General features: G+C 40.8%; 1 protein-coding gene and 1 long non-coding RNA gene across 3 annotated transcripts; one reads left to right on the forward strand and one right to left on the reverse strand.

Moving 5' to 3' along the window:
- The first annotated feature begins 1,680 nt into the window (after positions 1-1,680).
- On the forward strand, positions 1,681-14,079 carry COPS8 (COP9 signalosome subunit 8). Of its 2 annotated transcripts, XM_081243353.1 has the most exons (8): positions 1,685-1,855; positions 2,902-2,972; positions 4,122-4,170; positions 5,373-5,505; positions 8,744-8,851; positions 10,986-11,048; positions 12,234-12,281; positions 13,052-14,079. In XM_081243353.1, the coding sequence occupies exons 1-8, from the start codon at positions 1,778-1,780 to the stop codon at positions 13,129-13,131; spliced, it is 630 nt and encodes a 209-aa protein (XP_081099479.1). In that variant the 5' UTR covers positions 1,685-1,777; the 3' UTR covers positions 13,132-14,079. The 2 variants fall into 2 exon arrangements, with proteins under 2 accessions (XP_081099480.1, XP_081099479.1); XM_081243354.1 differs by lacking the exons at positions 12,234-12,281; positions 13,052-14,079 and adding an exon at positions 11,974-12,191 and having other exon boundaries at positions 1,681-1,855.
- Positions 14,080-14,278: 199 nt separating this feature from the next.
- On the reverse strand, positions 14,279-19,368 carry LOC308621945. Its single transcript, XR_014016545.1, has 3 exons — positions 17,794-19,368; positions 16,545-17,150; positions 14,279-14,753 (listed from the first exon to the last, which is right to left on the reverse strand). It is a non-coding gene; the product is annotated as an uncharacterized lncRNA (long non-coding RNA).
- Between the last annotated feature and the right edge of the window lie 6,120 nt (positions 19,369-25,488).

A 25,488-nucleotide genomic window follows, 5' to 3' on the forward strand; every position in this document is an offset into this window, starting at 1 on the left:
AGGCCACATTTTTCCCTTAGAACCTGAACTGGCTTCAAATGCATAATGTAGACAATGGTGTCCTAAGAAACACGAATAATCAAGGAACCTGATCATATTCTTTCTTACTTGTGTTACTTCCTTGTATGATGCTAAATATTCCTTTGTTTTGAAAACAATAACATAACAGTGAAGGGCAAGATAGGGCAACCCATGGTTCCTTTTGCTTTCAGTCCTCCCTCACACATCCATAAGCCTAACTAAGGTAGGGAGTGCTGGTAGGGCTTGTGCAAAAAACAAAGTGTGGTAAAAACAGTTGAGTTCATTTTGTGAAGTATTCCCATGGTTCTGATAAGGATAAAATACACACACATGTACGAGCTATGAAATACAAATTGTGTGATTTCTGTGATTCCACATATCAGTTAAATGCACTTATATTTGCTTTTAAAACTGGCTTCGCAATGGATGTATTGGGAGTTTGAGATTAGCAGATGCAAACTATTCTACATAGAATGGATAGACAACAAGGTTTTACTGTATAGCACAGAGAATTATAGTCAATATCCTGTGATAAACTATAATGGAAAAGAATATGAAAAAGAATATATATACACATATATAGAACTGAATCACTTTGCTGTACACCAGAAACTAACACAACATTGTAAATCAAGTATGCTTCAATAACAAATTAATTAAAATAAAATAAAATTTAACGGGCTTTGCATAAAGATGGATGGTAAAATTCATGCTAATAATTTAAAATTTTATTACTTTTTCTTTACTTAGGATATTAAATAGCAGTTTTTGAAATGATGTGAAAATCTGAGAGACACACTGCGAATAAAGGGAAAAGCTTTATATTACATAGCTTTAATTGTACTTTCCCGTTTTTTGAACAAGGGACCTGCGTTTTCAATTTGCTCTGGGCCCATAAATAGTGTAGCCAGCCCTGCAACATGGGACAAATGGAAGTCACTTCCCTGTCTAGCCAAGGGCAGCAAAACAAAGATGTAAATAAATAATTCACAACATAATGTTCGCTAACGATAAGCACCAGGCAGAAAACTAAGGAGGCCAGGATGGCCAGAGCAAGGCCAGAGCAGAGGGGATCTGGGAATTAGATCTTGAAGCCCTGCAAGCAATGTGAAAGACTGGATTTTAGGAATTTGCTGTTATGCTATCATTTTCATCAGAGCAACAAGATCTGATTTATGTTTCCGAAAGCATCGTTTCGGCTGCGGTGGCTGTGTGGGGAGTAGCCTGGAGGGAGGCAGGAGTGGAAGTCAGGATAACGTTGCAGTTCAGGCAGTACTGGAGGTCCAGGCCAGCGCAGGTTCCCTCGGAGGTGGGGACGTGAGGTCGCTGGAGGGGAGCCCGCAGGGCACCGCAGCGCCTTCACCGATGTGGCAGGGCTGCTGAAGGAGTAGGTGCGGGAGGAACCAAAAGTTAGGTTTTGAACGTTTAAATTTGCATGGCCTCAAAGCAAAGACGCCTAACCGTCCTCAAATATGCACACAACCCCTCCCATCCCGACTGTCGCTGCGCGCTCTTAAAGCGACTGGCTGCCTTGGAGGCCGGGCCAGTCCTCCAGAGCACCGAGAGCGCCGGCCAGAGCGGTGGCATACCCGCCCGACCGCAGGGATGTCCGCTGACGCGGCGGAACCAACGAGGCACCTGCGCATGGGCGCTCGGCGGCACCGTCGGCTTTTACGTCATCGCGGGCGCGACGCCCCGAGGGACAGTCTGAGGTCCGGCTCGGTGGGGAGGTTCGGTGGCGGGACCGGCCGGGAAAATGCCAGTGGCGGTGATGGCGGAAAGTTCCTTTAGTTTCAGAAAGTTGCTGGATCAGTGCGAGAACCAGGAGCTCGAGGTAGCCATTCGCCTCGTGGGGTCGCGCTTGGCATCGGGCCGCGCCGGTCTCCACGGTAACGGGGCCTGGGGCCCACGGGGCTTGGGGCCGGCCCCCTGCGGGTGCGGGAGCTGGGCGTGTGGAGTCCGGGCCGCCGGGGCCTGCTCCGAAGGCTAAGCCTCCAGGCCTGGCCTCCCCCAACTCGCTCGGAGCTTTGTTGTTTGTCTTCAGCTACTGAGCCCGAAGACGCTGTGCATCTTTGCTTCCAGCATCCTTTATGCTTCTCGTATTAAACAAAATCTCTTTCCTCCCCATTGTGGGTAGAGGTGGAGAATGTGTATATTGTTAAAGACGGTTGTGCAGGCATACACACAGACCAAGAAGATGTGATCACTGTAACCTTTTATTAATTCGGAAAGCCCTTCTTAGTCTCAGTCTCCTGTGATAACTGAAGCTTACCGTTTGTTTTCAGTAGGGCAGGTGAAGGTTATATCATGCAACTACTGAAGTAATTAAGGGTTGGGTTTTTTTCTTAGACCCTTAAAGACATTTATAGCATTGATATAAAAAGCTAATTAACCAAAGGAGGCAACTGCCAGGAAGCAGCCGCTGACTAACAGACACTTAGTAGATGTCTTCTGAATGAATTAAAATTGAATGAGGGGAGTAGTGTCTTTGTTACTCTTTATTACTCATTTATGTAGCTATTCAACGTATTTGGTATAATGGGCAGAATCATACTGCTTTAGGAATCTGTTGGAAATACTTCCTATAATAGTGAGGCTATTTAAATAAGAATTTGAGAACTGGGAAAGGGATCCCATTTAAATACTCTTGTGCGTATGAAGACACAGAGGCCCAGAGGGGGAGAAATCACAACTGATGACAGATCTAAACTTAATACTCTGGGTTTTTAGTGTGCGACACTTCTCTAAGCTGTTTCTCCATCTGTAATAGTAAGTCCTATAAAATATACTTAGTCTTTAGATGAGTTAAGAAAATACTTCTAAAAATATAAAAGTATAAGAATAAATGAGGCTTTTTTCTTTCGGTTTTTGGTCTTACAGGCTCCAGGAGGAATTGCTACACCCCCAGTGTATGGTCAGCTTCTAGCTTTATATCTACTTTATAATGACATGTAAGTACCTTTTACGTAAAGCTAAGAGAAGCATTTTCCTCAAGAAGTTATTCTTGCATTGAAATACCAACACTAAAGCATAGGCACAAGGAGCTTTACTTTTTAGTGTAATAATCAATATATTTATTCTGTATATTGAAAAATCATGACTTAAGAAATTGTGATTAGGCTGAGTTATTTTAAAATACACCTGTTTTACATATACCTTGTAAAAAACATTCCAGTTTGTTATGAGAAACCGCATTGTCAGTAAATTCCTTTAAATCTATTGATCTTTTCTTTATTCTCTTGTTATAAAACCTGTCTTTTATGACCTCTGTTTACTTAACTTCCCATGTAAAGTTTACTTAACTGTTTACTTAACTTCACAGTCTCTATTGAGACTGAGAGAAACTGAAGATTGAGAAGACTAAGAGGAATTTGTTACTAACATGTATGACAGTTCTTGAAAGGTTTTTGTTTTTTAATTATTCCTAATTCACGTTCATTGAAGAGAAGTCAGAAAGTATAGTTGTGCAAAAAGAGTCCCTTGTAGTTCTGCAGCCCACTGATGGTTACTGTTAAATTTTGTTTTAATTTCTTCTAAACCTTTTCATTTCATACCTTTTAAACTAAACTGAGATTTTCATTATTCACGTAGCATATAAATTATCTGTTTCCTGTTTTATAATCCTGTCGTCATATGCTTGAGGTCATTCAAGCTTGCGAACTCTTTAAAAAAAAAAAAAAAACTACCGTGAAGTTTTGGTGGCTCTATATCCACAAGTAGGACTAGGGGTCATGATAAGAAGAAAAGCATTGTGTACTGTGTATATTGTCAGGGAATGCCAGGACCCTGAAAGTGTATGAATTTGTTTATTTTGTATATGAATAAATTATTTAGGCAGTTCTATTTAAGTCTTTGTAGTGTTGCCTAATTTAAGATCTGTATTATTAATTTAAAAATGGTAAAACATTACTTTGGTAAAAATATTTCATGTCTTTTATCTGGAAAACCACTGTTACTTCCCCTGGATAAATTCATTATATGAATTTCACTCTGTATTTTATAGAGTATTTTAAAGTATACTTCTGGGATCTAGAATTTTAAACATTTACGGAGGTGATTTTTTTAAATTGCTTATTCTTTCTTGGGGGGGTGTAAATTAGGAATAATGCAAGATATCTTTGGAAAAGAATACCACCTGCTATAAAATCTGTAAGTAGTCTTCAATATACCTTATTACTTTAATATAGTAATGACATTCATTTAAAAAGCGATCTCTTAAAAGTTTCTGTTTTCTTTTTCATGTGGATCACAGAAATAGTTATTAAACTGGTATTAAAGTTTAAGAATAGATCTACAAATTCCTCTCATCAGAAATTGTAATTTCCCTTGGGTGGTACAGAAATCTGTGCTCAACTCCTGCCGATCAGATTTCTTAAGACACTTTGTAGAAGTGTCACTTTACACAATAAACAACTGGGTCAGTTTAGGTAAAAGTTTGGTTTTTATTTGTTAGTTTTTTGTGTGCAGCACTGATTTGTGCAGTTTCCTATAATGGTATTTATTTTGCAACTATTATTATTTTCAAGAACACTCTAAAAATAATAATTATTCAGAGCATTAAGATTTTTGCTAATTAGGATTTTAGATTTCTTGTTTTTCATGTGAGAATAGATGAACTCACTTGAAAGTTTCTTCCAGGATGGAATGAAGTAAATTTTTAATTTCAGGCGATTCACTGTGTCTAGCATAAATGTGAAGTGAATTTTTTGTACATTCACAGAGCATTAATAAGAATTCACCTGAATTCCTTTGTTTGTTATTGATATTTAGCAGCAGATCAGATTAGCATTTATACTCTCTTTCTTTCCTCCACATTCTATTAAATAAGTTTGGAATGTTCCTCCAGCTTTATTGGCTTAAAATAAAGCTGTAAATTAGATGCACAGTTTCAGTGGTATTAGTGGGAACTTTATCCTTAGGCTGCATTTTATGACATCTTAGATTGGGAGTCTATATTAGTAGCCATTTTGCTATTATTTTTGCCCTAAGAATAGGTGTATGTATTTTATGTACATGTATATGTGGATTAGTACATGTTCTGTATGTTATACATAAGTATATATGAAATGTAAATAAATGTAAATCTTCAAAAAACAATGTTTCAGATAACTAATTCCTAAACTTATTTGTGAAATATTGTTGGACTGCTTTCTCATGCCTTAATTTTCTGTTAGAATAAAACATGCAAATAAATTCTACAGTTCAAAACATTTGAAAACCTTTTTGATAATGGTTGGGCTGAAAAAGTAATTACACCTCTTAAAAGAAATGTTGAATTATGTTTTAAGATACAGTTGTTGGTATATGTGCAGAGTGAATATCTTCAAATGAGGCAATGATATTTATTGCAGGCAAATTCTGAACTTGGGGGAATTTGGTCGGTAGGACAAAGAATCTGGCAGAGAGATTTCCCCGGGATCTATACCACCATCAGCGCTCACCCGTGGTCTGAGACGGTCCAGCCAATCATGGAGGCACTTAGAGGTAGTGTTTCTTTGTGGCTCAGAATTAAGTCAGACTAGACCTGTTCCCTTAAGGTGCCGGGGTGTTGAAGTAAGTCGATAATGTGTGTGAAAATAGGTATGCTTTGCTAAGTGAGTAGGGTTGCAGAAGTCTTTTTTAGATTTGCTGTAATCATGCTTTGATTTCACATGGCTTGAGTTTATGTCGGCAGCTGAGGGCCTCACTGTCTATTAATTTAATTCTAGAAGTGAAGTTGCTTGTCAGTAAGAGGTGTTTTTTTTGCTACTGAAATGAAATGTAATATTCTAATAAGTCCAAGTCGTGAGTTGGATACGATTTCAAGTCCGCATGTTTGAAAGTAGAGACTGCTTTGGACTCTGTGGACCTCGGCATTTGATGGGGTTGTCTCCAGCTTCTGGATTTGTGATTTATCAATTCAGTACGCAGATGCTCGAACTTTTTTTAATCATGCTGAAAGATTGCAAGTGTGGTGCAACATAGCACTGATCCTGCAACAAAACTCCAAGGTGCTTCTCTCTTTCCATTCTCCCACCCCCAGCGTTTGCTTCCAGTCTTCTCGGTTCCCCCTCTTACATGTTGTTATGCCCTTCCTTCTTGTTACCTTGTTCCTATGGTCACTGCCTGCCCTCGCTGTCCACCCTTCTGCTCTGGAGGAATCAGTGAGCAGAAGTTCTTGAGAATCGCTCATCCCTCCGGCAGGGCACGTCAGCTTCTCAGGGGGCGGGAGGTGAAGGTTGCTTCTGAGGTGTACCTGGTTCTTGGCACGGTGAAGGTGAAGCAAAGCAATGTGAGCGAGGAAGCAGGAGGCACTTCCGTGAAGCCTGGAGGAAGTGAGCAGGAGCGCCGGGCCGGCAGCTGGGTGGGAGGGAGGCGTGCGGGCTATCACTGCTGCGCTGGTACAGTGGGGGCAGCTTGGGATCTTCACACTGGAGACAGCCTTAACCTCAGCCTCGTTGCATAAGCCCTGAGGAGCTGGGATACAGAGCTTCAGCCAGAGCAAGACAGGGAGGGGGCCGAGCAAATACATTCCCTGCCTTGCAGAATCCCATTCACCGAGTAAGGGAGCCCAGGTGCCACAGGCCTGGGTGGCCATCCGCCCTGGAATGGAAGGGCAGAGGTGGGTCGGGAAGGACGGCAGGCTCGCCTTCCGTTGCGTCTCCATGCCGGCGGTTGGCAGTTCCTGGTATGTAATAGGCACATTTACGTATCTGTTGAACAAACGAAGGAGCATTCTCTTAGGGTCTCCCCAGGACGGTCCCAGGATGAATTACCAGCAGTATTAGGTGCGAGCTCAAGTGATTCCACCCTCCAGCTTGTCGTCGTAACGCGTGCCCTCCTGAGGTTGCACATCTCCTGGCTCTCCCGGGCCACGTGGTGACCGGTGAGGATGTAGATGTCAGACTCATTCGTGCCGAGAGGTTAAAAGCCGCCCGAGTGTCTAACTGATGCTGTGGATCACTTAGCCTTGATTTCTGCTTTCCTTGTCCATCTGCTGTGCCTCCCCTTGTATGTTTCTCTTCTCTCCATTCTGCTTTTCTCTTTCACTCACGTTCTGTTCTTGTTCTGTTCCCCATCTTTTTCAAGTCTGAGCAGAGTACTTGAACTAAAGTGAATGTTCTTAGACTATGGTAAGCTTGCCAAATGAATGTAGTTTGGGGTGCACACTTGTAGTTTCCTCTTTCACTGTTGCTCTCGGTTCTTTTCCACTGAATGTCTGTAGCCATGAACAGAAAAAGTTCCTTTATCTCTAAGCTGTATTAGAAGTCTGATTTTAGGTCGTTTGCTGAGAGTTGGTAGCAAGAGGGAAGGAATTGGAAGAGGAGCAAACAGTGGCTCAGTGAAAGCTGGGGAGGGTGTCAGCCTCAGTGAGAAACGACGAAACGTGATTGACTGCCGCGATTTTTCAGGCAGATGGGAGCACAAAGCCTAAGGCTGGGGTCGGGCCCCCTTGGGTCCTGGTGAGACCTTCCACAAGCCTGTGTTCAGCACATGCTTCCTTAGAGATGCTGGGCCCCTCGGGGGATATAAAAGCCCTCCTGTAGAGAAGTTCCGGAAGTAATTGAGACGATGGGGTGGGGAGGGGTGCAGTGTACACCACAGGTGGTAAAAGACTGCTTGTTCAATAAGTAAACGTTACTGTGAGTTCAGAGAAGGGCGGAGATTGCAGTGACTCCAGTGCCACAGGGAGAGTTTATAAACAGACCTAGGACTAGAAGAGAGGAGGGCGGTTCAGACCACACAGCAGCATAAACCCAACACCCCGGGGACGAGAAGGTGTAAGGCTCCTCTGAGAGCCAGCAGGCTACTTGGGAGCAAAGTGTGTCTACGGGGATTGATGTGGCTGTTAGGCAGTGTCCCAGGAGTGGAGAGCGGATTTTCTTATGTTGCAGGGCTGTCTTGTACGTGTATACTTGCCTGTTAAATGTGGAAAGTAAAATCCAGAACACTTCCTAAGCATGTTGAAGGCAGGCGGGGGATCCTTTGTGTTACTCAGGGAGCAGCGGGCAGGAAGACAGGCCAGCTGGGCTCCACTTTCTACCGTTTGGTTATTGTCTCTGCCTCGTTCCTGAATTATTTAATGTGGAAATTTAAGCCTGGTTGGGAGGGGGGGCGGAAATCCCACATGTGGTCTCCAGGGAGGAGGTTTTGTTGCTGGAATTGCTTGCAACCCCTTTCTAAGAGGCTCAGTCATTCAGGATTAGCACCTGAATGACATCAGGAGTTCAGAGTAGACTTGAAAGTTAAGAAGGTGCTGTAATTATAAGGTTTGCTCTGCAACTCCCAGGTGTGGTCCTCTATCAGAGGCCCTGATGAAAAAGGACAGCTAATTATGGGACTAGGTAATTTCTGCTCCATTCATTCTAGTTTTTATAAGTGAGATAAAAGAAAAATTTTGAAACATACATCCCCAATACGTCCCAAATTTAAATGATATTTTCTTAGAGCTGGAGTCTTGTGTACATTAACTGTTTTCCATCTTTGTAATTTTTATTGTCACCTGAGATTTTTTGACCTAAGAGAAAGTATAAGAAATGCATGTGTTTATTCAGCAATATTGGAGCCCCTCTTACATGTTAGGCACCTCCCGCTGCACCTGGAAACGCAGAGACCTTTAGGTTCGTGTAGTCTTGCTTATCAAATTTGGACAAGGACAATGACGTAATAATTTAATTGTGTATTTCAAAAAAATGCCAGCTCTTGTGGTTCACTGTTTGCCAAACCTTCCCTCCCACAATAGATGCCACCCGGAGGCGAGCCTTCGCCCTGGTCTCTCAGGCATATACCTCCATCATCGCCGACGATTTCGCAGCCTTTGTTGGACTTCCCGTGGAAGAGGCTGTGAAAGGTATTTGGGGCTTACTTTTTACTTTCAAGGAAAACGGAAGTGTAAATTATAGGTCCACGGTCCCTTATCTGAAACCATTGGAACAGGATGTGTTTTGGAGTTTAGGTTGTGTGTGTTCTTTAGAAAGGTGATAGGAGACCTGCACTGCACCAACCCCCAGCAACCAGCACCATGTGACCGAGCCCAGTCGTGGTTCTGCAGGCAGCACAGAGTGCAGACTCGCACACAGTTGGCGTGAGGGAAGAGTGTACATAAAAGGCTTGGGGGTTCACGTCAGATTTCGCCACCATGTGAGTTAAAGAAAACTTTTTGGTTCATAGAGGTTTTTTTGACTTCTGCGTGTGGATAAGAAATTTCGGGTTTATGTTTACTAAAGCACTTTTTGCCAAAGACAGGCACCAGATAGCGATGTCTTAGAACAGGAGCTTTGTAAAGGAATACTTTGCCATTTTTATGAAATTAAAATTTGAATGTGTCTTTGAGATGTACCCTTGTTGCATGTGATTATTCTAGCTCTTTCCTTATGCAACCTCTTTACTGTTCCTTTAGTTATTCCTTATCATGGTGCACATGGTCTGACCCCTGAATATTTTCTAGTTTTATCTCTAAGACCTTTGATCAACTCCTAAGCCCTACTAAGTGATAGTGAGCCCTCCAAGTTGATGCCCAGGAAGGAAAAATTAGAGCTGCTGTTGACTAAGAGTGGGAGGGAAAAGGAAGGTGGTGAGAACAGTGCGTTCCTGGAAGAAAAAGCTAGCGAATGGGTACAGAGTCAAGCATTCGATAACATTCCCACATCTGAGCCCCAGGTTACAGCTTAGTTACAAGTGGTAGACAATGTGAGATGCAAGAAAATAAAGCATGTGCACATTATTTGCTTCTAAACGTGCCAGGTGGGTAACATTATATTCATAATTCTGAGCTTAAACTTTGTAACATCTTTAAATTATTTCTCTTCCTTTGAAAATCAGCATGAGGTGGGGGTTTGGTTGGCGGGTTTTCTCAGGGAAGGCAGTTTTAGTTGGTCCGGAGCTCGCATTTAGAAATCCCTGTTTCACCCTTCCTTGGTGAAGGGGGTCTCATCCAGTATCCCTTTTCAGCCCAGCTTTTCCCTCACCATTTCCTAACAGTAACCTAGATGCTTGCACCCCACTCTTAGCCACTGGTTTCCAAATGTGCTTTTGCATTTTCATTTTTCAGGTCATGCCCAAATTGTCCCCTCCCCTTGCTAGATTGCTGTAGAATATTAATACTGCATGTGCCTTGTGGTGGTGTTTTACGATGATGGATGTGTTGGATTCTCCAGTCAATATATGAGCTCCATTAAGCACCATAGATTATAAATTTCCAAGGCCTAGCACAGTTCTAGACGCATAGATGGCAGGTTAATGAACGTTCTTATAGTAAATCATACTGTTACTTACTAATACACACATTTATTTGTTTTGACTATCTTGAAATTGATCCATAATTTATTATCTAATAAATAGTATATCCCAGAGTCCGTACTCTTAACTGACTGAGTGTGAATCCTGGTACCCTTCCCCATGCTAGCTATGTGACCTAAGGCAATTTACTGGAATTCTCTAAACTTCCTTTTCCACGTCTGTTCAATTATGGTGATATGTCCCCTTTGCAGAGTTGTTGTGGTGATTACATAAAGTGATCCCTGTAAAAGCACCTAGCACAGTACCTATTGGCCAGCCTTCTGTGTTGTGTATGTATGCTGTTGCTTTTATTATCACCATCGTCTTATTACTGATGTAATGATTATGGAAAATACTAAATAAGTCTTCCTTATGTCTGTCTTTAATAAGGTTTGATCAGGTTAATACTATTTTATATATATATATATATATATATATATATATATATATAATAGAAAACTAATCGTCTGTTAGTGATTATATCAGCCTGATAGAATAAAATCATAGATGTTTCAGAAATATTTCAAAAACAAGTTCCCATGAGAATGCTGTCTCTAGTACACCCTTCTAGTAAAAATACACATTACAGGTTAATCTACACACGTCAGGTCTCCCATACAAGTAATGTCATTGACAGATTGTGAATCTTGTAAATGAAAAGTTTTTGGTTTTTTTAATTCATTTCTGTGTTAAATACACATTTTTAGGTATCCTAGAACAAGGATGGCAGGCCGACTCCACCACAAGGATGGTCATGCCCAAAAAGCCAGGTAGGTGGAGCTCTTCGTCCATCTTACAGCACTGAGCTCTTTTAAGATCACTGAAGTTTTTCAGGCATTGAATTTGAATAATTTGATATAAAATTCTGCTATGCTAACAAAATGAGAGTAACTCATGTTAAGTTCAGATATAGGATGGACACTTAGGGTAGAAAGGATCTTAAAGGTCACCTGGGGCTTCCCTGGTGGCGCAGTGGTTGAGAGTCCGCCTGCCGATGCAGGGGACACGGGTTCGTGCCCCGGTCCAGGAAGATCCCACATGCTGCAGAGCGGCTGGGCCCGTGAGCCATGGCCGCTGAGCCTGCGCGTCCGGAGCCTGTGCTCCTCAACGGGAAAGGCCACAGCAGTGAGAGGCCTGCGTACCGCAAAAAAAAAAAAAAAAAAAGTCACCTGGTTTTACCTTAATTTTTTTAATGTACTTCATACATAAACTATTTTATGTGAGTGTTTCATAATCCTTATTACAACTTAATTTTTAATAAGTATTAATCTCTCGTTCTCTTATTTATGGGGCCATTTCTAACTGCTTATTCTTAATATCTAAACTATTGCCTTTTAAAAAGATATTTAAAATATTCAGAAATTCCCCTTTTCTCCTCATGCTGTAGACACATAGACTCTTCTCCTAAACAAGATTTTCAGTGGCTTTAACTTTCACAAAATTAAGGTCTCTGGCCTTTGCAGGCCTTAAATGATTTGGCCTGTCCTCATTGTCTCCACCTGAATTCCTGGTCCCTCGGCCTTCCTCTCTGAAACGAGCCACGTTCCTTCCTGCAAGGAGGCTCCACACCCTCCTGCTTACCAGGAGTGGCCTTTCCTGCCCTGTCCTTAGAGCTGGCCTCAGTGCCCACATGCATAAACCTTCTGATCTGCCTCATCCCAGAGTTCGTTCCGTCTGCTCTGAATCCGTTGTTAGACATTGTTGACCCCACAGTAAAGTGGTGCACAAACGTCCATGTGCTCAGACCTGCGAGGGTGCGGAGGAGTGATGAGACGGGGTCCCGTCCACCTAGATGGTGAGAGAAGACTGCTGCAGTGAAAAAAAAAAAAAAACAGTGTAATAAAATAGAGCCTAACTGTTGTCTCTGTCTGAATGCCACTGCATTAAAAATGACGTGTTCTATGTGAAGGTTCTTTACAATGACTTCTGTAAATTGGGCTCTACATTTTATTTAGTTGCAGGGGCCCTGGATGTTTCCTTTAACAGGTTTATTCCCTTTTCAGGTATGTATTTTCATATGCTCATTTAAAAATTGTTTCATCGTTTTTCTTGTTTGCTGTTGTAGTATTTATTTTTCTTAGCTCTAATCTTATAAACAAAGGGATGAAATCCTAACTTGGTATTTATAATAGTACATCTGGTTACAACCATGAACGTGTGGGCTCGCCTCTGTAGCTTACCTGGAGGTAGTGATCCCCTCTGGCCTGGCTGCAGGGTGTCCTGTAGGGGAGGTGTGATCGAGCTTCTCACCAGCACTGACGTAGACGCGGCCCTAGGCTGACACGTAGTAGCTTAAAAGTTAGAAGTAAACTTTGGGGGGATGGGGTCCTTTGTGGGTTTTTTGTTCACTGACCATTGAGTAGTCTAGAGGAGCGCCTGGCATGTGGTTAACACTAGGTGTCTATGGAAGTAAATATCATGTGGGAAGGGTCTTTCCAAGAAGAGCTATGTTCCCTTGGTAGACGGATTACCTGTTAAAAGTATTTTTAACCTTCGCATGGAAAACTTCAGTAACAGCAAAGCCAGACATGCCTTTACTCCCAGTTTGGGAAAACTACTCATAAAAATGGACGCTTCTTGGCTTGTTTTTTTTTAATGTCCAAGATCATCATAAAAATTGACGCTTCTTGGCTTGTTTTTTTTTAATGTCCAAGATCAAGGCAAAGCTAAGAAAGTTTCCGTATTGTTAAAGACATCGGAGGGCGGGGGTGGCAGTGCCAAAAATTGTGACCCTGGTGTCTGACTTGAGTGTGTTTCTCTCTCCAACGCGCAGAGCCTGCCCCTGTTCCACCTATCCCCAATGAACAGCAGTTAGCCAGACTCACCGATTATGTGGCTTTCCTCGAAAACTGACTTATCATTCTGAGTTCAAGATCCACCTTCGGCATCCTGAATACTGACAGAAAAATGTAAAATTTTTATTTTCAACTTTATTGGATGGATTAAGCACCTCAGCATTCCTTACTGAGTATGTGATAAAATACGTATATAATATAAAGTATATTATATATATTTTGTCCTTGAACATGCCGAATGGTTGTTGAAACAATTCTCATTTTGTAATATTGGACAGTTTGGATGGAGCCCGTCAGCGTTAGGCAGTCCGTTTATACTTCCTAGTGACTCGTAAAAGACAGCTCTCCTGCCTCATGTAGAACCGTGGTTGTCAGCTGTTTCTTCTGCCCCAGCACACCGCACACTCCCATCTCTACCACAGGTTGATAGTTACAGTGATGCATCTGGGGTTTGAGGAGGACTGTCCCCAGGGGCAGTATCTGAAGTGCTGGGGACTCTAATTCACCCCCTTTGGAGAATATGCTCTTTTTCTCTCCCCTCCTGAGAATCACAGGTATAAAATGCTGAGATAGAGCTGAGGAACAGAGACCATCTCTCTAGTAAACCAGCTTGTTAACTTTAGGTTTTTTTCTGAGAGTGTGAGTGCATCCATTGCTGGCAGTGGAGGGCTTGCCGTGAACATGCGACGTATTAAAGACATTCATGAGAAGTATTAAGTTGTCATATTTCCTTTCAGAAGAAGGGAAACGTGAGTGTGGAAGGCACTGTTTGGGGAAGAAGCGATTAAGTGATACACTTTGTACCACTGTCCTGCAGCCCCTTGGTTGCTCCTATTTGGCCATTGGGTCAAGTTCTGCCCTTTGGAGAAATACCGAACAAGTCTTTCATTGTTTGTGTGACAGCCCTCTGAATATTTGAAGTTGTTTCTTGTATCTCCAGGTTAAAACCACCCCCTAGTTCATTTATTCTGCATTTGTTCAATAAATATTTCATTGAATTTTTCAACTAGAAAGTTTCAACTAGAAGTTTCACTATCCTGTCTTCCTGTGGACGTGTTCTAGTTCATCATTGTCTCTTTTAAATTACAAATTTCTTAATTAAATAGAAATGACCTATATAGTGGTAATTACATGATTCATGTTTTTCACTCATTTTAAATAGACTTTACTGGCTATTTCAGCTATTGTTAACATTTATGGAAATACCTGTTAAATTAATGTTTTATTTAACCTTGATATAAGTCATGTTGTTAAAACTTCTTGTTTTACAATTGAAGAAATGGAAATTCAAGAAATCAGAGGATCAATAGCTAGAAAGTAACAATGCTAGTTTGCTAGTTTTTGAACTTCTAGGTTTAAGGACAAATTGTATCCATGGGTCTTAGTTTTAATAGATTGGAATCAACCCAAATGTTCATTAATAGGAGACTAGTTGAGTGAACAGTAGTGTACAGTATGGTGGTGCCATGCAGCTGTAGAATGCATGCACGCATGAGTGAGTGAAGATCTCGGTGCACTGAAAGTGATCTCAGGTGAAAACACAAAGTACCGGGGGTTTATACTGTTATTTTGAGGGTAAGAAAGGGTGAATGGATATACAAATGTGCATATATGCATATTTACCTGTATTTCAAGCAGAAGCCATTGAAGGATAAACCAAAAACTAATAAAAATGGTTCCCTAAAATGGAAGGGGAGGATAGTCGAACATAGAGAAAAAATTATTTCAGGTGACTCATAGTATTTCATAGTATTTTGTTTTATATTATCAATGGGATACATATAAAGGACAAAAAAACTCAAACTACTGAATATGGTTTCATGGTTAATTTCAAAAACTATCTTGTTATCATTATTTGACAATAATTATCATTATTATTAAAAGTATATTATAGGATAAAACCAATTGGAAATTACATAATTTAATGTTAGAAGCTAATCTTAAATTTGACTCAACAACCTCATATGGTTTATTTTTCTTTCTAAACAGTAAATATTTCCTAGCTCTGCCCATCTGTAAAGGCCTAGAATAATTATAAGCCAGTAACAATGAGAACCACTGATGTCCAGGTTGTGGTCTCTAAATTCCATTTTCAACTAAATAGAACAAGAACTTATTTGCAAAATGGTTAATACTAGGTCTGGGGCAATAATTGTAGATTGGGGCTTCCCTGGTGGCACAGTGGTTAAGAATCCGCCTGCCAATGCAGGGGACACAGGTTCAAGCCCTGGTCCAGGAAGATCCCACACACCACGGAGCAACTAAGCCCGTGCGCCACAACTACTGAGCCTGCACTCTAGAGCTCGTGAGCCACAACTACTGAAGCCCACGCGCCTACTGAAGCCCATGCTCCACAACAAGAGGAGCCACTGCAATGAGAAGACTGCGCACCACAACGAAGAGTAGCCCCCGCTCGCCATAACTAGAGGAAGCCCACGCGCAGCAACAAAGACCCAATGCAGCCAAAATAAATAAATAAATATTAAAATAAAAAAAAATTGTAGATTGTACAGTTGTACGGATATCTGGTAGAAGATGTCCCAGGTTCAAGTTTCAAAGGCTAATAAGGTTTTTCAAAAGGTTATAGAAGCCAATTTGAAGGAGTTCCCACTGGCTAAACATGAGACAAATTGAGCATGAAAAATAGGTATATGTGTTTCTATTTTTAATCCCAAGGTCATAATTATAATATTAGAATAACCTCATCATATACAAGAAAGTACACTCGCTTATTTATCAATTTTCAGAACAATGAATTGATGCCCTAGCAATCTCCAAAGTAACAAAATTGAACGTGCAAAGTAGCCAACTAACCAATGATGGGAAATTCTTTATGGAAGAATTCCACCTAAAAATATAGATAGAAAATCAGTACTTTGCAGGCCCTAATGAAATAAGTAAGGCATCTAAGGAATGAATATCAGTGGCTGCTGAGATCACGGGGTGAGAATCAGCCCATCTTTGTGCTCTGGCTGCCACCGAGGCTGCCAGCTGCACGCAGGTGTAGTCTGACAGCACCTTGCTGTACATCCAGTGAGGGTTACTCTGACACTGCCACGGGCTGCCCTTGCAAACCCAGGGAAGAGAGTTAGCTCTTCAGCAGCTGGGGACGTGATGTGGTGAGTAAACACTCGCTTCCTTGTCTTAGGAAGACAATTCCAGGGTACCTGCTCTACCTGGTTTCTGAAAAGCCCCAAGAAGATTGAGCTTTGGTTGCCCATTGTAACCAGCCTGTCTGCAGCATGGCCTTGGACTGTTTCTTCTTCATTTTGCTTTTCCCAGTTCTCCTCTTTCCTGGAATCAAGAGCAGTGATCCACCTGTGCATGGAGGCTTAGCATCACTAACAGTGGCACAAGTGGGCCTGGTGTGGAGCCATAGTAAACACGTAGCATCAGCCATAAGTTTTCTTGTCAAAGCAAGCCCTGCCCCCCACAAAATGAATGTGAATCTAATCAAGGTTTTAGATTTACCTGCTCGTTTACATGGAATGTGGGAGTCGGATGAACAAGTTAAACACCCCACTAAGGAGCAATCAGCCAAATCTAGAATGAGGGGAATTTAGCAGGACAAAGAACTGAGTTTCCTTAAATAAATAACGTAAAAAGAGAGGTGGAGATGGCGATGAGGACATGCGTATTTCTGCTCCTGGTTGTACTTTCAGGCAGGCCCACAATGTGCCAAGAACTACAGAAAGAGGGACGCGTAAAATATAAATCTGTCTAACGGCACTGGAGAGTGAGGAGCTGAGGTTTGAGAGCAGAGAGGCTCATGAAGAGGTTATATCTGCAGCAGCCTCTTCCTGGGGGTGTGTGCGGATTCTGGTCCCACTGCTAAGAACCGAGCAACCCGTGGGACTTGGGTATTTTCACAGCGCTGGAGTGCTAAAAGCAGGACTTGAGAGGGCTAAACCACACTGCTGTTTATCCATCTGGTAAACTTTAAGGCTCCTTGGGGTAGGAAGTCAACAGGCCAAATCCAAAAAACCATTTGAGTACAGCTTGGTTTTCTTCAGTCCGCTGTGCTGGGCTTCAGTCGACACGAAAGGTTCGGGGTCGCGAGGTACCTGTAAGCATAAACTAGAGTAAACCATTAGTAAAACTGCAACTGGAGGATACTAGAAACTATTCAAACTGAAGTACAGAAAGGTATTGATACACAGTACAGAGACAGACCATGTAGTAATTGGAATCCAAGAAGGAGAGAGAGGATAAAGAAGGAAAATAATGCTTGAAGTACTGGCCAGGAATTTTCCAAAACTGATAAATCAAGCCACAGATTCAGAAAGCTCAGAAAACCCCACACAGGATAAATATGAAAAACCACACCCTGACACATCATAGTAAAACTACTGAAAACCAAAAACAAAATATTAAAAGCATGGGGGTGCAGGGAGGGGGACATTCTCTTCAAAGAAGCAACTGTAAAGCCAGAAGACAACGAAATGGCATTTCTAAAGTGTTAAAAGAAAAAACGGCTATTTATGAGAGTCACTTAACTTTCAATCTTCCTGTGTTGTTAAAAGTTGGGAAGAGATACATCAATGCAAATACTAAAAGAAAGCTGGTGCCGCTTAGGTAATACTACAAAAAGTAGACTTTAAGACAAGAAGCATTACAGAGAAGAATTTTTTGTGGAAAAGGTTGCATTGGATTCCTGTTGCTGCGGTAACAAATTGCCACACACTTGATGGCTTAACACAGCAGGGGTATATACACTTACAGTTCTGTAGTTCGGCAATCTGAGATGAGTCTCACGGGCTAACAGCTGTCAGCAGGGCTGCGTTCTTTCTGGAGGTTGTCGGGGACAGTCTGTTTCCTTTCCCTTTCCAGCTTCTAGAGGCCGCCTACATTCCTTGGCTCATGGCCCTCTTCCTACATCTTCAGAGCCAGCAACGTCGGGCTGAGTCCATACTACCCTCTGGTTCTCTTTTCTGCCCCCTCTTCCACTTTTAGGGATCCCTGTGGTCGGTTACCTTGGTCCCACCTGGAAATCAGGATAATCTATTTTAAAATAGGCTGATTAGCAAACTTAATTATGTCTGCTATCTTAATTTCTCTTTACCATGTAACCTAACATGTCACAGGTTCCAGGGGTTAGGATATGGATGTCTTTTGGACCATTCTTCCTACTACAGGAATCAGTTCAACAGGCAACAGGAATATGTAATTCTAAATGTATCATTAAATCTAAAACTAAGCCTAATCAAGCAAGGGTTGACACCTGAGAGTCCTATGCAGTCATGGGCGGGGGGAGCACTATCCTATCAGACATTAAAACAGTGCAGAGCCTCTGTTACTAAGAGCAAGGCATTGGAGCATGAGTAGCAGACAGCCCAGTGGAATGGAACAGAGAGATGAGAAATAGACCCAAATAGATGCAGGGATGTACTATAGGATAAAGGTGGCATCGCAGATCACTGGAATAAAAGTAGACTTTTTACCAAATGGTTCTGGGAAAACTGGTTAGCCATTGGAAAAACAGATCCATAAGAATAAAGTACAGATAGATCGGGGATCTTGATGTAAAAAAGTGAAGCCATGCCAGTACTAGAAGAAAAAATGGATGAATTCCTCTTTAACCTGGGCAAAGGAAAGGCCTCTGGCTCCCAATTCTGATTAAAGAAAAGAATGATCAATTTGACTACCTAAAAATAAAACATTTGCATGGCCAAAAATAAATAAACATGTCTGACAACTGAGAGAAAATATTTACAACATAAAGGACTAGTAATATTCCTAATATATAAATTGAGGGAAGTGGAAGAAGAGAAAAAAGTGACAAAAGACGAATACACAATTCACAAGACGTGAACACACAATTCACAAAAAAATTATAAAAGTGGCCCTTAAACATGAATAGATGTTCAACTTTATTGGTAAGAGAAATGCAAATTAGAAACAGTGAGTTAACCCATCCAATTGGCAAAAACTAAGAGTTTAACTGCATTCTGTTGTGAAACTCTGGGGAAATTGGTTCTCATGCTTTGCGGGTGGGAATTCGCATTGGAACAGTTCTTATAGAGGGGGATTTGGCAATATCTAAGGACTACATAGTCATTTACTTTTTATGCCAGCAACTAATCTTTAGGAATTTACCCTGAAGATTCAACTCCCACAATATAAATAGAAATATACACACACATACTCTAGGTTATTTATTGCAGCATTGTTCCTGATTGTAAAGAATTTGGAAACAACCTAATTGCTTATACATGAGTAGATGATGGTATATCCATGTAAGGGAGTACTGCGTATCTGTAGTAAATGATGATGACAATCACTGATGTGGAGTGATTTCCAGGCTATGTTGTTAAGGAAAATAAAGCAAAGTGCATAAAAATGCCTAGAGTATGCTATTTTTTTGTGTAAGAGAAGAGGAAATAAAATATACCTGTATTTGCTCCTCAGTGGAAACACACACACACACACAGAGAGAGAGAGAGAGAGAGAAGGGAAAATAATGGAATTGTTTGCTTTCAGGGTATGGGAAGGAATGAGATGGAAAGGATAGAAAAAACTTGGGGAATTAGGGTCACTTCTCTTTTGTACAGTTCTGACTTTTGGAATTATGTTAATGTTTCACATATTCAAAGAAGAAATAATATAAATGATGATGGAGGGGTGGGGAGGAGGAGTGACCCTGTCTGTATTTCAAATGAATAACATAACTGCCCTGAAGCCAAGGGACGTAACTCAAGTAGGTTTCAAACATGCTATTTAGATATGTCCAGAGGGTAAAGACAAAAGAACTTTAAACATGTTGAACTCCAGTTAGTGGGTTTCTTTTTTGCAAAAGTAAAAGTTAGCAGTTCTAAAACTACCTTGTGTGTATTCTAGGATTGAACAAATAAGTATATTGTAGATAATGGGATCCAGTTTTCCCACTGTCGGAGGAGTCAGTTATAGAAAAGAGGAAGCATTAGACTGAATCCTGTGGTGTTGGACTGAACTAGAGATATTGGTTTTTAAGATGGGTGGATGCATGGATGGGTGGATGGATGCGTGGATAGAGAGGGACATAGATATATCTCCTAATTCCATCCACCGAGAGAGACTAAGCTCTGTCCCCTGAGAGTAGAGCAATGACACCTGCCCTTAGGTCATTGCTTCTAGAAGCATCGCCACTAAAAGGAACTAGGGACTTCCACTTTGTGTCTTCTGATACAAAACAAAGAAAGCTTGAAAAACTGTTCCAGTTCAAAGGAAACTAAAGGTGCACAACAACTAAATGCAGTGCTATAGCAAATAAAAGTACATCATAAAGCACATTATTGGAAAGTAGATGAAATCTGAATAAACTATAGATTACGTCAGGAGCTGGCAAACTACAGCCTGTGGCCAAAACCAGGCTACTGCCTGTTGTAAATAAAGATTTATTGGCACACAGCCACACCCATTTGTGTGTGTACTGTCTGTGGCTGCCTTCAACCCACAATAGCAAAATGAGTAGTTCTGACAGATTGTATGTCCTGCAAAGGCTAAAATATTTATTGTCTGGCCCTTTATAGAAACTTTCCCAAATCTTAGATTAGATAATTTTGTTTCAACATTAATTTTCTTGATTTTGTTGATTTTACCATAGTGAGAGAAGAGAGCATCCTTGTTTTCAGAAAGTAAACTTACTTAGAAAATGAAATATTTATAAACATATATACACATACATATATATATACATAGTTTACATATATGTGCTTGTCAGTAATAAACATTAGAGCTACTTTTATAAGATGATTTAATCAATGAGAGCACTGAATCCTCAAAGTTTTTTTGCCTTCATACCGTTAGTATATGCAATACATTCATTACATAAGCTTTTCAAGCTTTGTGAAATTGGTGTTCCTGAAGAGTGCAGGCCAGTTATTTTGTAAAATGTCCTTCATTTGGGGTTTAATTATTAGATTTGGGATATACATCTTTGACATGAACAGCACGAAAGTGATGTTGTGTTCTCTTCAGTGTTTTGTATCAGAAGGCTCACAAATGTGGAACTCTCCAGTTCCTTTTAGAGATGCTTCCAGAAGCAATGATCTGAGGGTAGGTGTGCTTTTTGCTGCTGGGGTGTCATTGCTCTATGCTCTCTCAGTGGACAGACAGAATAGGCTCTCGCAGTGGATAGAAGTAGGAGATATATCCATGCACGTAATTGACTATCAATGCATTTGTAATACTAGGAAAGGTCTCCTGAAGATTTTGACACTCCCTGCCTCTAATTGAGAATTATTAAAATAAAGACATCTAAAAACAAAATGTCTCCAAACTGATAAACTATTATTGTCCAGTATGTTAATCCTAAATCATTGAAGTGTTCAGGAAGGAGGAAAGATACAGATTAATTTTAGACGTTAAAATCTAGGGTTAACGTCTGCTTCTGCCAATATACTTGTCTAAATGAAGAAAACCTCTAAGTCTAGAACAACTAAACTGTGGTTTAGAGTATTAAAATTATTTTTTAATATACGTTCATGAGCTCGCATGCAAATCCTCAAAGGCCAGAAACAACTGGACTCCAGCGCTGGAGCTGCATTTGTTCTTGGGGCATCTGCCAATCTTGATGCCCTAGAACCCGAGTTACTTTTGGCCACTGATAGGAAGGAAGGAAGGGAGGGAGGGAGGGAGGGGAGAAAGAATCAGCATAAACTGAAAACTAGAGGATTAAATTCTCAAAGACATTACACTAGCTATCAAAATTATAACCATATACTAAAAATATTACAAGTACACATATGTTAAAATGTTTATGAAACAATTTACTTAAATTTATTACATTATATTTCTTAAATATATGTACGGAAATCAAGGTACAGAAAGTGTGAAGAATGAACAAGAGACATCAAAAAATACCTGGCATATATGAAAAAGAACTAGAATCTCTCAAAAAGAAAAACGCAATAGTTAAAATTAGAATCTCAATGGATGGGCTGTAGCTTGGTACTGTCAGATTAAAAGGTTTATGTGCACAGCAGTCGTTTGCTGTTCAATGAAAATGGTAAGTTTGATAGCAGGTCCAAGAGGTAGAGAGAAATTACACAAACAGGTAACCCAGACTCAGATAGTTCCTGCCTCTATGGTACCAGCTCCTCTCCCGCGACTCATGCCTGTAGTTTTATGGGAGGTGTCTTCTGATAAGCAGATGGAAGAGGCAAAACCCCATGCCTGGTTCATGTTTAGGTCAGCTTGATGTGTTGATACAAGCCAAAAATGCATGGCTGCCGTATTACAGACCATTTAGTGGTGACCATAAAGGACAGCAGTGAGGGGAATAGTCCCAGTGGGCAAATTTCTGAGCAGTGCTTTTGGCCATTCACTTTGAGCAAAGTTAGGAGCCTATGTTATAGACTTAAAGACAGTGGCAAATGGCTAGGCTGGTTGTCAGGGTCCTGAAACGAGCAAGATTGGAAAATTGGAGATACAGACATCTGGGAAAGATGGTTAAACTCAAAGGAGTAGACACATAGCAGGTAAATCCCTGGGTTTCAATGTTAATGCCCACCAGAGAGCAACCACCAGAGAGGACAATCTCAACTACCAAGGTGACAAGATAACTTTTCTTTTGGATGGAAGCCGGGCTCTGTTCAGTCACCCTACTGCTGGCACAATGGGCCCCTATGTGGAGCCACCACGGTGGCAGGAATGGAGATCATGCGTGAGCTATAGGCAGGATGAGGTCTGTGTCACCAAGGCTGACCTGTGGCCTCAGCAGAAAGTGACGTTGAGCTCTCTAAGGAGCACCATTCCTGAAAGAAAGCAAAGAACCAGCCAGTGGCAAGTTGATTATCTTGGCCCTTTCCACCGTGCAGCGCAAAGGGCAGTGCTGCATCCTTATTGGAAGTGACATCTAGTCCAGGTGTGGTTTGCCTTCCATGCTGACAGTGTCTTCTCTAGCATCACATTCCAAGAACATCTAAAATATCTGATGTTGATAAAAATCCTACAGAACACTGCCTAGTCTGTTATATAGAAAAGGACATGAGACACTGGGTACATGACCACATGATCCATTGATTTTAAGCTATTCCATTGATTCTAAATCCTTACCTGAGAGTACCCAGCCGAATAGAATGGTGGCATGTCAAGGCTCAGCTAGTGTGCCAGCTTCGGGACAACAACTTGCCAATCGGGATGCTTCCCTCCAAGAGGTGGAGCATTTACTAAACCAAACCACAGCTAATGTGAAACTGTGTCCTCAACAGCTGGGAGACGGGAGCATGAGAACAGAGCATCATTGGATACCGTCCCCATAACTCCAAGAGATACATTTCCAGATTTTTTTGCTTTTCTCTTAAGGTTGTAAGAACATCACTCATTCTCTAGTTTCTACAGGTTAAGTTCTGAGTAATGATCCACAACTTATAAGGGCCCAGATGTTTCACAGCACTGTAAAGTCAAAGTTACATTCCCTGGAAGCGCCCAGTGAAAGTCAACTAGGCTTAATGAAGAAATTGTTCAGCAAGATAGCAGCAGTCATTTTCCAAATTTTGGATAAATAATCTTTAACACATGTCATAGAAGGAATGTTTTCGAGGAGGGGCTGTACAGCATGAGAAGAAAAGATGGGGTGGGGATGATGCTCATCCGCAAATATTGGACTTTCATGTGGAAAAGTTTCGTTTATTGCTTCCAAAAGCAAGATTGATTGAAGGTTAGAGAAGGCCAGTTTTGACTCAACCCAGAGAGGAACTTTTATTTTTTTATTTATTATTTTTTTTAAACATCTTTATTGGAGTATAATTGCTTTACAATGGTGTGTTAGTTTCTGCTTTATAACAAAGTGAATCAACAATACTTATACATATGTCCTCATATCCCCTCCCTCTTGCATCTCCCTCCCTCCCACTCTCCCTATCCCAACCCTCTAGGTGGTCACAAAGCACCGAGCTGATCTCCCTATGCTATGCTGACCAAATAGATTTTAACCTATTTTTCTCTCTCTCCAAGTATCTGTCTGCCTTCTTTCTTCTTTTCTGCCTTCTTTTTTATTTATTTATTTATTTATTTATTTATTTATTTTTTGCTTTATAACAAATTAAATCAGTTATACATATACATATGTATATGAGGAACTTTTAAACTGTCTAGACCAGCCCTATCCAATAGAAATAGAAGGTGAGTCACACATGTAATAGTAAATTTTCTAGTAGCCACTGTAACAAAGTGACAAAGGAAAACAGATGAAATTAATTTTAATGTATTTTATTCAGCCCAGTCCAAAGTGTTATCAGTTCAACAATGTCAACGATAAATGAGATATTTTACATTGTTTTCTTCATATTAAGTCTCTGAAATCCCACGTGGATTCTATACTCACAGCACATCTCAGTCTGGACCTCCAAAGTGTGCACCAGCCGGCCACATGCACCCAGTGCGTATTACACAGCAGTGGTCTGGACTGTCTCAGAGACCAAGAGAGTCCTGTCAGTCAGGTGTCAGTGGAACCAAGTTAGATATAACCACTCAGTAAGGACGTGTAGAGGAATGTGCTGGTTACGAAAGGGACAGTTTCCTGGTCTCTCCTCCCCACTTACCTCATTTCCACTTTATGTAGCAAAAACAGGAAGAACAGATCCCCACCTAACAGCATGCATCTTCTCTGCCCCCATCCACCCAAATTATGGCAGTGAGGGCTGATATGCCTTCTGGGAAGGATTAGCGGTTTTCCAGAAGTCTCCTAGCTTCCAACGAGTTTGGAGGATTTTTAAAACAACCTGCAATCAACTCTGCATTGAAAAGCAGGGAAACAAAAGCATCTATTGACTCTTGACAGCTCATGAGGAGTAAGTACAGTTGACCCTTGAACAACACGGGTTTGAACTACACGGGTCCACTTATACGTAGATTTTTTTCAATAAATAGATTGGAAAAAGTTTTAGAGATTTTTCAACAATTTGAAAAAACTTGCAGATGAATCACACGTAGCCTAGAAATATTGATAAAATAAGAAAAGTTATGAATGCATAAAATATACATATGTACCAGTTTGTCCTTATATAGGTGTAAGGTAAGTGATATTTAGGATAAAATTAATAATATGTTAGTTTTCTTACTATTTTATGACTAGCTTTCAAAGAATTACATCAATGTACAGTATGTCCCTCTCTCCTAACTGGAGATACTGCATATCAGTCTATCATCAGAGGTGTTCTTTTTTTAAGTATAACAATATTTCCAATGCTGTGTTATGAATGTGACTGTAATACTCTATGCTATAAAAGTTTTATAATGATTCATTCATTAGGATATAGGCTAGTCTACTGTGAAGCAATCAGATCGATTACACTAGGCAACCGTAAAGCAATCACATTGCTGCTTCTTCAGATCAATGCAATCGTTATACCTATAAATAAATATGAATTTTTTCACATTAGCTTTTAATTTTTGATGTCTAGTGTTAGTAATATGTATAACATCTACAGTGTTT

This window comes from Mesoplodon bidens, assembly GCF_964165515.1.
Source record: "Mesoplodon bidens genome assembly, chromosome: 8".
NCBI lineage: Eukaryota > Metazoa > Chordata > Mammalia > Artiodactyla > Ziphiidae > Mesoplodon > Mesoplodon bidens.

Bases quoted from the DNA above. Each gene is read 5' to 3' on its own strand.
- COPS8 (XM_081243353.1), top strand. From the start codon at position 1,778: ATGCCAGTGGCGGTGATGGCGGAAAGTTCCTTTAGTTTCAGAAAGTTG. The intron at 1,856-2,901 runs GTAGCCATTCGC...TTGGTCTTACAG, and splicing joins GCGAGAACCAGGAGCTCGAG to GCTCCAGGAGGAATTGCTAC. The intron at 5,506-8,743 runs GTAGTGTTTCTT...CTCCCACAATAG, and splicing joins AATCATGGAGGCACTTAGAG to ATGCCACCCGGAGGCGAGCC.